At 40.9% G+C, this 12,478-nt stretch overlaps 1 protein-coding gene across 5 annotated transcripts in view; it reads right to left on the bottom strand.

Annotated features, from left to right (window-relative positions):
- Positions 1-8,795, bottom strand: part of LOC121956085 (RNA binding protein fox-1 homolog 2-like) — a 67,662-nt gene extending 58,867 nt beyond the window's left edge. For all 5 annotated transcript variants that reach the window (XM_042504176.1, XM_042504177.1, XM_042504181.1 and 2 more), the window contains exon 1: positions 7,882-8,795. In XM_042504176.1, coding sequence (XP_042360110.1) covers positions 7,882-8,124 — 243 coding nt within the window. In that variant the 5' untranslated portion in view covers positions 8,125-8,795. The remainder of the gene's footprint in view (positions 1-7,881) is intronic.
- Positions 8,796-12,478: the final 3,683 nt, after the last annotated feature.

Here is a 12,478-nt window from a genome sequence, read left to right as displayed (position 1 = left end):
CCAAATGATGGGGATAAAAGTGAAAAAAGCAACGGAGACAGGTGATATGTGGGGACATTAAGACGGACAAAGACAACCATAAGGTGGAGAAGATGAACTGCAGACTGAAGGCTTATTTCCTAAATGACAGAATCATTTTCAGACTAAAATGTGCTCGAAGATTGGGAAAGCTACAGCAACCCATTTTCTTTTCAGTTCATGTACTTTCTTTTCTGGTTTTTTAAGATTATTTTGGGGGCTTTTTTTTGCCTTAATTTGATAGGGCAGCTTAAGTGGGAAAGGTGGAGAGTGAGGGGATGATGTGCAGCAAAGGACCGAGGCCGGAATCGAACCCGCAGCTGCTGCGGCGAGGACGTGGCCTCTGTGCATGGGGCGTCCGCTCTACCAACTTAGCGACTGAGCGTCTCTTTTTCTTTTTTTCTCTTTAACTGGAATTAAAATTGGTGTACATTATGCAGTACAGCATACTTACATCATTTTCTGTTTTTAACATTAAAGTGTGAAACTAAAATCAAAATAAACTGACGTATATATTGAAAAATGATTGATATAGGCAACAGTGATACTAACGGTATGTTTGTTTTTTTAAGAATAGAAACAAAAAAAGTCCACCCCTTTGTAAAGCTGGTATAATATTTGGCAGAAAAAAAAACTGCAATGATTACTTCATGCATCTATATACGCTATCATTTGTTACCATTAAATCTCCCGGCGTGTGTATAAATTTTGCATAATCACTTTCTTGTGTATGTTCATCTGGGCCTCTGAGTTAAGACCAATAAGTTGAGTAAAACAGGATTAGATATTGTTAGAAGTAAGAATGGCAGAAAAGGAGATTGATTTTGTTTAAACAACAAAGACACCTTATTGCCTATTTACTCAAGCGGAGGTACAACCCAAAATAAATAAATAAATGTAATTAAAAAATGAATACATTAATAAAATCTACAACAATAATAATTTGAAGAAGGCCTTTCTGCTGCTTATGTACTTCCTAAAAAGAGTAGGAGTGTCAGATAATTGTGATATGAACTGGAAACAAGTCATTCTTTTCCAATCCGACTCTAACAGAGCATGTGGCTTCAGGGTACGTGCTGCATGGATTTATTGACGACGGCCTCCTCTCTTCTGACTGCTAATAACAACAGATGACCTGGAGTTAAGAATTATGCAGGTGTTGACGAGTGGGTCTACATGCAGCACCTGCTTCACAGCTACATCCAGGTTCCAGCATCAGCAGCACACATGTGCCTCTGCTTAGGCTGCATTGTTTTCACTATGTTTTCAGGGGGGAAAAATTCTTTAACAACTGCAAATGTGAGTTGCGGCGTATCTGCTCGTACTCAGCACCAGCTAATTAGTCGGCCTGTATCAGAGACCCAAACAGATACTTGTAATAACATGCCCTTTGGGAACATCTTTTACTGCGAGTTACAATATCTGTTGGCAATTAAAGGCATGCTTCAACAATAAAATGACCATTTGTACAACAATTACTCAGCACTTGTTACCTTGAATTTAATAAGGAAACTGTTTTTTTTCTGGCATGCCTCCATTGGGAACAAAGAATACAGAAAAAGTGAGCATCGTACAGGAGTTTCAGTAATCAGGGTCCACATTTTACAACACCAAATCTATGTCAGCCATTCACAATTTTACACAACTCATGCAGAATAATTAAGACTTATTTTTCCAGCATTCAGTACTTCATGCATTTTTTGCTACATGATTTATGAGATCACATGCATGCCCAAGCCATCCAGGGTGCATCACTTCCAGACCGAAGTGATTTAAAATTGGCCCGTTTATTATAGCAATTTATGTAAAAATGGTCATTCTGCAGGTGAAGTATTCTTTAAGTAAGTAAATGTGTTAAATGTATTTCCCATCTGTTTTATTACTTACTCAAATCTCTGTATAATGCATCAATTTAAGTGTTGAAATCTTATATATATCGAATAGAAATAAATAATTAAAAATGAATAAATAAAATATGTCGATGGAAATTGCAAATAAATAATTTAAAAATTCTTTGACAAAAAAAAATCTGGCAATGTTTTTTTTTTTTAATTTCCTTATTTTAATGTATTTCAAAGTAGTCTCCTCATTTAAAGTGAGAGGCTGTCTTTCCTTGTTTTGTCCCGTAACTTGCATCAATATGCCGCAATATGTCAGATCTAATTATTTCAGTTTGTGTAAATAATAAAAAAAATAAATAAATATGTTGAATAAAACTGCAAATAAATGACTTAATAAATCGTTGACAAAAATTCTGGCAACGTGGGTTTATTTCTTCAATTTCCTTATTTTACTGTATTTCAAAGTTTTAGCCTAATTTAAAAAATGAGAAGCTGCCTGTCCTTTGTTGTCCTGTAACTTGCATCAATATGCTGCACAGGCTGCTTCATTGTTTTCTGTCAGATCTAATTATTTCAGTTTGTCGTGGCAAAGCCTGAAGTGCACCAGGGGCGTGCATTATGTTACTGTGCCCAGTACATGAAGCTACAACACACACATCTGTGTGAGCTTTTCATTTCTTGCTCTGACAGATCGTTAAGAGTTTACTGATTTAACAATGTGTCACGGCGGTAATGAAGTACTTTGCTAGGCAGTATGGGACTGAGTGTTACACACAGCTGACCTTAAAGAGGGAAAAAGCATCACATGCAGCTTCATGGATCCGGGTCTTTTTCATGAGTGAATTTTTCATTATTCATGACGCTGCGGCAGCTGTGACAACAGTGTGGCAGTGCATCACAGATGACCCCATGTAAGGGAAACACTGAATTGACATTTCAGTCTGTGTGTGGGTGGAGACGGGAGCACATGTGACAGTTTGGGGGCAGCCTTGGGGAGGAGGCATGTTATGGTGGGGGAGTGGTGACATGATGACCATAAAGGGAGAGCTAACATGCGAGTGTCATGTTAAGGAGCTGAAAGCAGAGTGCGTTACAAAAGAGAGAGAGAGAGAGAGAGAGAGAGAGCGCAATGCTCTATTTTCTTCTATTTCTTTATGAATGGTGCCTTTCCTCTCTTTCCTTCAATCTGATTATTCCTTTCTGCTCCGGCGATGCGGCTGTTGCACGATAAAGCACGGAGAATTGAACTGAACACACAGAAAGAGAGAGAGAGGAGAAAATATGAGTTGAGCAACTTTGTCTGGGGAATTTTTAGCTTATCGTTGCCGGTTCAAAAGTCAAGGGTGACTCCCCCGCTGTGCTGCGGCTCAAAGTTTAACAGCAATCATTAAACAGCCGTGGAGAGCAAAAAGTGAGACTAACTAGGATCGTGTGCGACCCTCTGTAACATACATGAACACAAAGGCTGACCCGGCCTCGGGCGCAGGGCTTCTGAAGGACAATTAGACTTTAAGGGTACGGTTATACGTACTGCAGGCTCTCTGGGTTCATGCTTGGTGTATCGGCAAACGTCAGTAAAGCCGACTATAGCATTTTATCTTGTCGTCTTGCAGTCAATGACTAGAAACACAAGGTAATGATTGTTTTCAAGGTTTTTTTGTTTTTAACTTTTCAACAGCTAACTCTATAAAATGTCAAAATAACGTCAAATCATGCAACGAGAAAGATGTCTTATGTTGTACAGTTTAGGGATGCATGATATTGGATTTTAGTTGATATATGCCGATATTATCCAACAACATTTACAGACAGCAAACGTGGTTTTTGTTCTTTTAAATGTGTGTCTCTTCTTATTATTTTGTGTCCCCTCGCTTAATTCTCTCCTCAGCAGCAGTTTGTGACTCGCGGGGCGTGAAATTGATCCGTCATCCTGTTCAGAGATGCTCAGATCAGTCTGATGTATTAAAGGAGCAGCTGCTGCTAGTGAATGCAAACTTTTGGACCCAGCAGAATAAACTGTTAAGTTTCACTTTCTGTGCCTGATTCTGCTGCTCCATCTGTGCCCAGAGTACGCTCTGCAATCCAAGAAGTGCAATGCTTAACTGACTGGTATATATATAAAAGATATTTTGACCCTTTTATATTTAACTTAAAAAAAATAGCGTCATGTTAGTGACCCATATATATGAAACTGAATTTCCCCATTTATACAACTGTATTCAGCCAAGGTTTAATATTTACTTAATAAATTATTTCATTAATCCATTTTTTTTAAAAATATAACAGATTTGTTTCTAAAGATTTTATTGTGGGAGAAGAAAATGTATGAGCTTAAAAGTAAAACGAGATATCCCAAAAATGAGATGTTTTTTACACTAAATAGCAAAAAGTGTTTTAAATTTTGTGCTCAATTTACTTGCAGCTACCAGGAAAAAAAATCAAGACATCTCCAGAGTATCCTTTAATGCCTGCTTTCCAAAGCAAGTGGTCGGCTCGGTAGCCGACTGCCGGCAGCAATATATTTTCATTAGCAACCAAAATGACAGACTAGATTTCTCACTGGGCTCCTCAGCAGACTAAAAAGTTTAGTGCTCTGCAGAAACACTCAATGAAAACTGCTTGTGGTGAAGATTCTGCGACCCAAACTGAGTACTGGTGATATCTCCGTGATCTGTCCGTTCATATCAACCCACCCCTCGCCTGCATGCCCCCCCCCGCTCTTTCCTGTTAAAGCGATCAGTCTGGTTAATGCCCTCTCCTAAATGAGCTTTGATCTCGTTAGCGCGACACAAAGCCTCTTTACTGCCAACGATAGGACAAATCGGCTCTCTGAAAAAAAAAAACAGCCAGAGCGAGAGGACTGTACTCCCACTGCATCTGAGTGGACCACAGCACTGCCTCAAGGGGAAGCATCAATACTACAGAGAGAGATAAAAATAAAATAAAAATGGGAGGGACGAGGAGGAAAACAAGAGATGAGACAGAGGCGGAGCTGGGGAATAGTGATAGATATTGCGTAGATTTGAGTGATGGTAGATGGGACAGCAGAGAGGAAAAAGTGGAGGGGGAGGGGGCGGGACTCTGGGACACTGAAAGCCTGTGAACTCGGAGTCAATTAGCAATCTGGGAATATGCTTGGGGGAGAAATCAGAGGACAGCTAGAGGGGAGCAGGGTGTGAGGGGGGTCTGCAGTTTGTATGAGGCAGAGCGGGGGAGGAGGGCAACAAAGAAGAGGCTGCACTCTCATTTATTATTACAGTCCTGATTTACAGTCAGCCCCGAAGGTCAGCAATCTCCCACCTCCAGCTCTCGATGGGGATACTATGGTAATTGTTGGCTGCATTTAGTTATGAGCTGAACTCATCTTCCTGAGCACGCACGCAACCACAGTGCAACCGCCATCAGCCCTCAATGTCATTTTCTTTATTATTTACCCTTTGCATAAAGTGTTATTCAGCTATTCATCATTCAGGGCCCATCCTCCTGCTTATCTCTGATCGTGTCGTTCCCGCCATCCATCACTTTCCTCTCATCTTTTATCATGCTCCCTGATGGATGCAAACTAATGGCTCTGATTTCCTCTCTGTCCGCTCTCTCCTTGCTTCCATCCTTTATTTCTCCCCAAGTCTATCCATCAAGGCCACATGAGCCCGTGGTAGGCGTTGAGTGATACTGCCCTAAAACGATATCATGATATTTCAGGGTATTCTCACTATCGCAATGTTCATGATGATGCGGCAAAATATGAAAAAAATTATATATTGTACATTCAAGAACATGAAATTGCACCAAATTAAGTGTTATATTTTCATAAGTCAACATAAATGTAACAGTTTGCCTTCAAATATTCTGTAAAAAATGAATAAAAAATATCTCCAGGTTCCCCACACATTTTCTTGGACAAAATTTCAAAACTTTTCAATGACTTTTCAAGGACCCAGAACAATTTTTTTGACATTTTTCAAAACATATAAGATTAAAACTCTATACAAACATATTTTCAGCTCGCTGGTCTACATGAAGGTGGAGATGGAAATGAGAAGGAAAACCTAAACACAATCCTCGTGTACACGGATCTTCAAAAACAACTGAGTACGCTGTAATACGCCGGCTAAGCCAGTAGTTGGCGATGCAACTTTGTTAAGGCACGCCACAGAAGAACACCACGCACATGTGCGAAGTGCCGCTGTGACTTCGGGCGTTGCCAGTTTACACTGTGACAGTTGCCCTTTCAAAGGATTACATTAGGAACCAGCTGTCAAAAGTTTGAGTTTTTAGGCCCAAAAACACTTGTCATGTGAGCTAAAGTCTAAACTGTAATAAAAGTTTAGTGTTTCGTGCAAGAACAGTTGCCAGTTAAACGGAGCTTGAATATCAAACCGGTTTGAAAATTTTCACTCCAGCTTAACGTCACTCTGAACTAAACTACTCCACTGATTAGCCATGGCTGTTGATGTTCAATTCAATTTTATTTACAAAGCCAATTATAACTAAACACAGTTTGCCTGAGAGGGCTTTACAGCATACGACATCCCTCTGTCCTTAGACCCTCATATCACCAAAAAACACCCTATAACGGGGAAAGAAATGGAAGAAACCTCAGGAAGAGTGGCTGAGGAGGGATCCCTCTCCCGGGACGGACAGACGTGCAATAGATGTTGTTGCGCACAACTGCATGATGAAAATATTGCCATTATCACAATGTAAATTTATCTTATCATATTAAAATTTATACCGGTATTATCGTGAACAACATATCATACAACTCTGGTCTGAAGCTCCTCGCTCTCCACTCTTACTGCTCTTTACCCCCCCTCCCCCTTCCTACAACCATGGATCAGTTTCCATCCATCAACTCACCCTCCCTCCCAGTCTCTGCTTTTCTCCCTCCTATTCCCAGTCTGACCCCCCCGCCCTCGTTTTCTCCACTGCCCAGCGATCAATACAACTGATGGGCAGCGAGAATCCTCCCCATGCCACGCTGCTCATTGTCACATCATCTTTGCCGGCGGGCTGTAACCTTTCCCCGTCATCATCAGCAGCAGCAGCAGCAGCCATCCTCTGTGAAGCTGGCCCGAGCATCACAGCATCACCCATTTGTCATTGCAGCAGGTCAGCCAATTAAAGCATTTTACCAGTTCCCCTGGATTCAATTACCTGCACATGACCTCAAACTAGTCCGCCTGCCCTTCGACTGCTGTTAAGCTGCTCTCTCAGACTAAAACACCACACGTCAGCTGAAATTACAGTGTGCTGTTACACAGTGGACACTTCAAAGTGTATGCAGGTGTAGTGTTTGTGAGAAGAAATAGATAAATAGTGATAAACCCATCATCCAGTCCCTCAGCAGCCCCCTGCGTTACTGTAATACACGCAGATTAGTCCGGCACAGTCGGTGAACGGCTGCTGATGCTGTCTCAGCAGCCGAGTCATGAAAGCAGGGAAGACCCCGTGTTAAGGAGCGCCCCCCTTGAGCCCCCATGCTCCTTCAGCCCACACCAAAAAGGCTCTGTTCTTTGTCTTTCGCCGTAGTGACCCCTCCCCCAATGCCTGTCTGCCTCTCTCTTTTAACACCTAGCCACAATCGGGGGGGCATGGGGCACATGTACCATGACTCACTGTACATTATTGCCACAAGTCTGAGTAATTTCATCCCCCAAAAAACAAGAATACAGTGTGAGAAAGCTGTACTTTCCGTTAGACAGGCATGATGAATGGGTCTGATGTTTGCTGTGCTGCTGCCTGTCATAGCAATGGAGCCTGTATCATATTACCTTTGTCTGGCTTGGTCATGCTGCCTCACTGAGCTCAGCACACTATTTTATTTTTTTAATTCATGCATTTCAATTTATTTATTTGCTGCATGATTATGATGAAGTGGGGGGAAGAGGGGCCTGTCAAAACATTATCATCATCTCTGGTGATGCTTGGGGAACAAAAGCTTTTACTGGAGAAGAAGAAAGACAATGCTGCACACATGAGATGGAGACACAGATAGATAAACTGTTTCTGACTGTCTTACCTGTCCAATGTCTCCAACAACACTCCCGTCTATCCTGGGTCTCTTGCACTCCGCCCCGGCTAAGTCAGTGAGGGCAGCGGCTGTTTGAGCGTCGGGCTCCGGGTCTCCTCGCTTCATCCCGCGGACAGCTGCTGGACCCCCGGCCGCGTTTGCAAGAGCTCCCGCTCCTGTATCAATGTCTCTTTCCATTATCCCCCGACTAACGGGAAGCATTATAGATGCAACGTCGGTCGACATTAACATTGGACGGCAGACCAGTCAAAAGTCTTGCTTTTTTTTCCTATTTCTCACAATCCCCAAAAAGCGTCTAATATCAAGCTCATCAATAAAGGCAGCTCGCTGTGTTTATTGTCTTAACTTGGCTACTCGAGGCTGAACATTGTGACCGAAGCACATTCAGTACCCCCCTCAAAAAAAAAAGAAAACAGTGACCTATTTTAATAAAGATCACACGTCCGACTCTTGGATGCCTGACAAGCTAATTAGCTTGCTAACATTAGCTAGCTGCTAGCATTACATTCCGCTAGCTCTCGTTATAAATGTGGCTTCACGCGCGGCCAATAACAGAAAAAAACGGTGGATATTAGCTTCGTGTCTCCGTCGGCAGCACCGGGCAGTCCTCTCCTCTCTGCTCTCGCCGTTAAATTAGCATTAAAGCTCCGGTGTTGCGCTCCTACCAGACGTCCCCTGGATCCCGTCTTCTCGCAGTCCGCTCCCTCGCCGTGGTCCGCCGTGGATGTGTCTTCTTGGCGTGCGGGCTGAACACGGTTTCCTCTGGTCTGAGTCCCGGTTGGTGCGAGTCGTAGTGTGGAGGGAGCCCGACTGAGCTGATCCGCGGTCAGATTTGTCTGCGGACACCGGGAGCAGAGAGAGAGGACAGAGAGGTGAGGTGGGCTGGTCTGAGGTCTGCGTTTCCTCCGTCTCCTTCTTTTTTTTCCCCACAAGAGCTCCCCCCTCCTTCCTCCTTTATCGCCACTTATTTCAATTTTTGAATCCAACACAAAGGAAAGTATAGTTAAACAGGCGCTATTACGCTGAAAATCAAGAGAGGAGGATTTTTTTTAACCCTTTGAAATCTGAGTCAGTTGGTTTGATTTTTTTCAAAACATGAGTAGAAGGCAAGTAACAGTTTAGCAAGACATGGCCCAAAAATGTGCACATAAAGTTAGAAAGTTACGAGGAAATTACCTAAAAATAAGCAAAAACCAAACAATAAAAGTAAAAAAAAAAATAAAAACAAAAGGACCTTACATGTACTGAAAAAAATATATATATATATACACATACATATACAGTATATATACATTATTATTATTATTATTATTATTATTATTATTATTATTATTATTATTATTATTTAAAATAACCTTTTGTAAACTGTGAGATTAAGAAAAGGTGACAAAAAAACAAAAATGTTTTTTCTCAATTGGTCATCAGTGTTATTTTCCATGTTCTTAATAGAAATCAAGGCAATTGTTTAGGTTTCAAAGGGTTATACACACACACACACACATATATATTTGTTTTATTGTTATAATAATAATTAACTATTTTATGTATATATTTATAATGTAAGTTAATATATTTTTTGTGTGCTAAATTCAGGTAATTTTCTTGTAATTTGTTACTTCCCTGTGTGTTTTTGGTGGAAATCAAAGGGTTAAATGAAAAGGCAACAAAAACATTCAGGTAAAGAAACAAGGAGCACATAAATACAGTTATTTTAGCTTTACTATTTTTTTGTTCATATATTGTAGGGACTGTTCATTTTTTATGGAGGGTAGTGCAAAAAGGGGAGGTGTGTCAGAGAATTTTGTAAACACTGGGGAGGGGTTAAAAATGTTTTTAAATTTGGCTTTAAGGCAGGGGCATTGAACTTTAAATGTTTTCCAAACACATTCGTTTAAATATATATAAATAAATAAAAAATAAAATGAAAAGGTGCATGATGTAAGCTGTGTAAGAGAGGAATGGGGGGGGGGGGGGGGGCGCACCATGTGCATTTGTCCCCCCAGTAACATGAAAGAGAGGACTTTAGTTTGACACATTTTAGAGCATCTGCACCCTAAATTTATGCAGATAAGGCAAGATAATTAAGTGTTTGATGCTCAAACAAAACCTCTGACTCATGTGCCCCCTCCCCTAATTTTGAAAGGAAACTTCGGCCCCCGTCTTTGCATGTACAAAAACACATGAGATTTGGATGTTATTAAATGTATCAGCAAGAGAGTGTACAATATTTAACATTTCAGACAACATACGTTTATAAACTCAATCATATTTATGGTTTCTATGTGTCGTTTTGGAGCGTTGCCATGTAAAATATTAGGTTATTTATTGGTAAATAAATAAGCAAAAGTCTCAAGTATGGGATTAAAATACAAATCAAAGGAATAAATCATAAAAAGAGCAGCAACCTGGCTCCTGCAGTCTCAGCTGGATCATTTTTTTAATTTTTTTGCGCCCCCTGGTGGGTCTGACGCGACAGAGCGTCAGGAGGGGAGGACTTTTCCATCTTCCATCAAAAATCACTGCTCTCTTGTGAAAATGTTTCCATATAAATTCATACAAAAGCAACATTAATCAAATGTGGCTGCTGTTTCACAGAAAGGTTTATAGTGGCAAAGCTGCAATAACTGAGAGCATGGGGATGCATCAAAGAGAGAAATACTGCTCACACACACACACACACACACACACACACACACACACACACACACACACACACACACACACACACACACCTGTGTGATAAAATCCGCACCGAATCCTCACTTCACCTGCCTGCCTCTGAAATGATGATGATGGCTGTCACTTTATTCTGACTGCAGACGTGTACGTGTGTGTGTTTATATGAGCAGCTGAGTGTGTGGTGTATTGTGTGCTTTTTTTTTCTCCCTCTGAGTCACTCTATCAACCTCTGTCTCTCTGCGTCTACCTGTCCCTCTCCGCCACCCACTGAACCTGCAATGATGGACGACGGCGGGGTCACATCACTCCACACAGCCTCCTGTTTCACTGACAGAGGCTGCGAGAGCGCCGCACGAGCCATTACTCTCTTTTATACAGCCGCAGACCTCACAGGTCATGAAGAGATATCGGTTGTGAAAAACACACAGTGGTATCTGCAGGAACATCTGTATTTCAGTGGCACTGAGTTTCTGTGCTGCAGCTCCTGCAGTCTGAGCACTGCACACTTTACCTGTACACTGGGAGCATAAACTGTAAGCTCTACTGAAGCAGTAACTGCATGTCTGGTAAATTTTAATAACAGAATCTGACTTTTTGACCTTACCATAGAGAATAATATAAATATATATAAATATATATAAATAATAAAATAGAAATTATTACATGATTAAATGTATATTTTGAGGGGGGGGGGCACATTTATAAGAAGGCTGACTCAGGTTTGCTGGTTAGATGGCCTTAGTTAACCCTTGAAACTTGAGTAACTTTGAAAATTAGCTGGAATTTAGAAGAAAATGACCTGAGAAAAAGCAAAAACAAGACAAGGAAAGTAAAAACAAACAAAAGAAATGACCTCAAGAAAGTGTGAAAAAAACAGTAAAAACAAAAGAAAAAAGGGTCTGTGTAACATCCCTTTATTCAGTTAGCCTATTCAATTCTGACTGGCAAACTTAAAAACAAAAAAAAACACGAGTGAGAATTAGGGGTTTTTGTTTAGAAACAAAATAACTACTAACTAACTTTATTTATTTTCCCATTCTATATATTTACTTTACTGCGGCTTCGCGCATGCGCAGCTAGAAGACTGGCGCTGAGAGTTTAGGACACGACAGGTGAGAAGATTTCAGACACATTTCAGGTATCAGAGTGAACAAACTGGATGAACAGCTGGTGTAAAGTGACGTTAGAGCTCAGAAGTTAAGACCGACTTCCGGTTCTGACGGAGCTCCAGTTAGACTGAAGACTTGTGTGTGTCGCGCTGTAACTTTTACGCACAGTACGGAGCAGGCCTGAACTGGAAAATGAAAATGAAATGAAAATGAAAATGAAAGTATCCATGGTAACGGAAACAGCACAACCCCCCAAAAAGTGAGAGAGGGTGGCAGCGCGTCTTAAGTCGATATTAAAAGGACAGTTGTGGGTTTTGAAGTGGGGCTGTATCAGGTACTGATGTACAGTCTATACAGCTGCTGGTCGGCGCGCTCCCGGTTTGCAGAAACACACGGGGGCGCGCACCACAGGGGTTCATATCAAAACGTGTTTAAGCCACTTTTTTAAAAAGGCCTACCAAAATATCAATATAGTATTTTCACCGCTTTACCGTGCCATCACACAGCTTTTTCCTCTACTACATTTTTCACCCAGCTGTTTGGGTCAGAAAGTGCTGTGAGCAGCTGTCATGTGACCCAACTGAAACGAAACTTTAAGTTTAAAACACTCACATCTGAGAATTATAAAGATAGTTTTCTGGACATTTTCCCTTGTTTTGTTGTTGTTTTTTAAAAAATAAAATTTCAGTGTAGAGGCAATTTTTTGCCAAGTTGCTCATTACGTTTTTTTCCCCATGTTCAAAAATTCAAACCATTTTTTTTTTTTTTGGTGAAAGGCATCTCAACACAATATTAAA

This window comes from Plectropomus leopardus, chromosome 17 (assembly GCF_008729295.1).
Source record: "Plectropomus leopardus isolate mb chromosome 17, YSFRI_Pleo_2.0, whole genome shotgun sequence".
NCBI classification, from domain to species: Eukaryota; Metazoa; Chordata; class Actinopteri; order Perciformes; family Serranidae; genus Plectropomus; species Plectropomus leopardus.
This window is presented reverse-complemented; position numbering and strand designations above follow the sequence as displayed.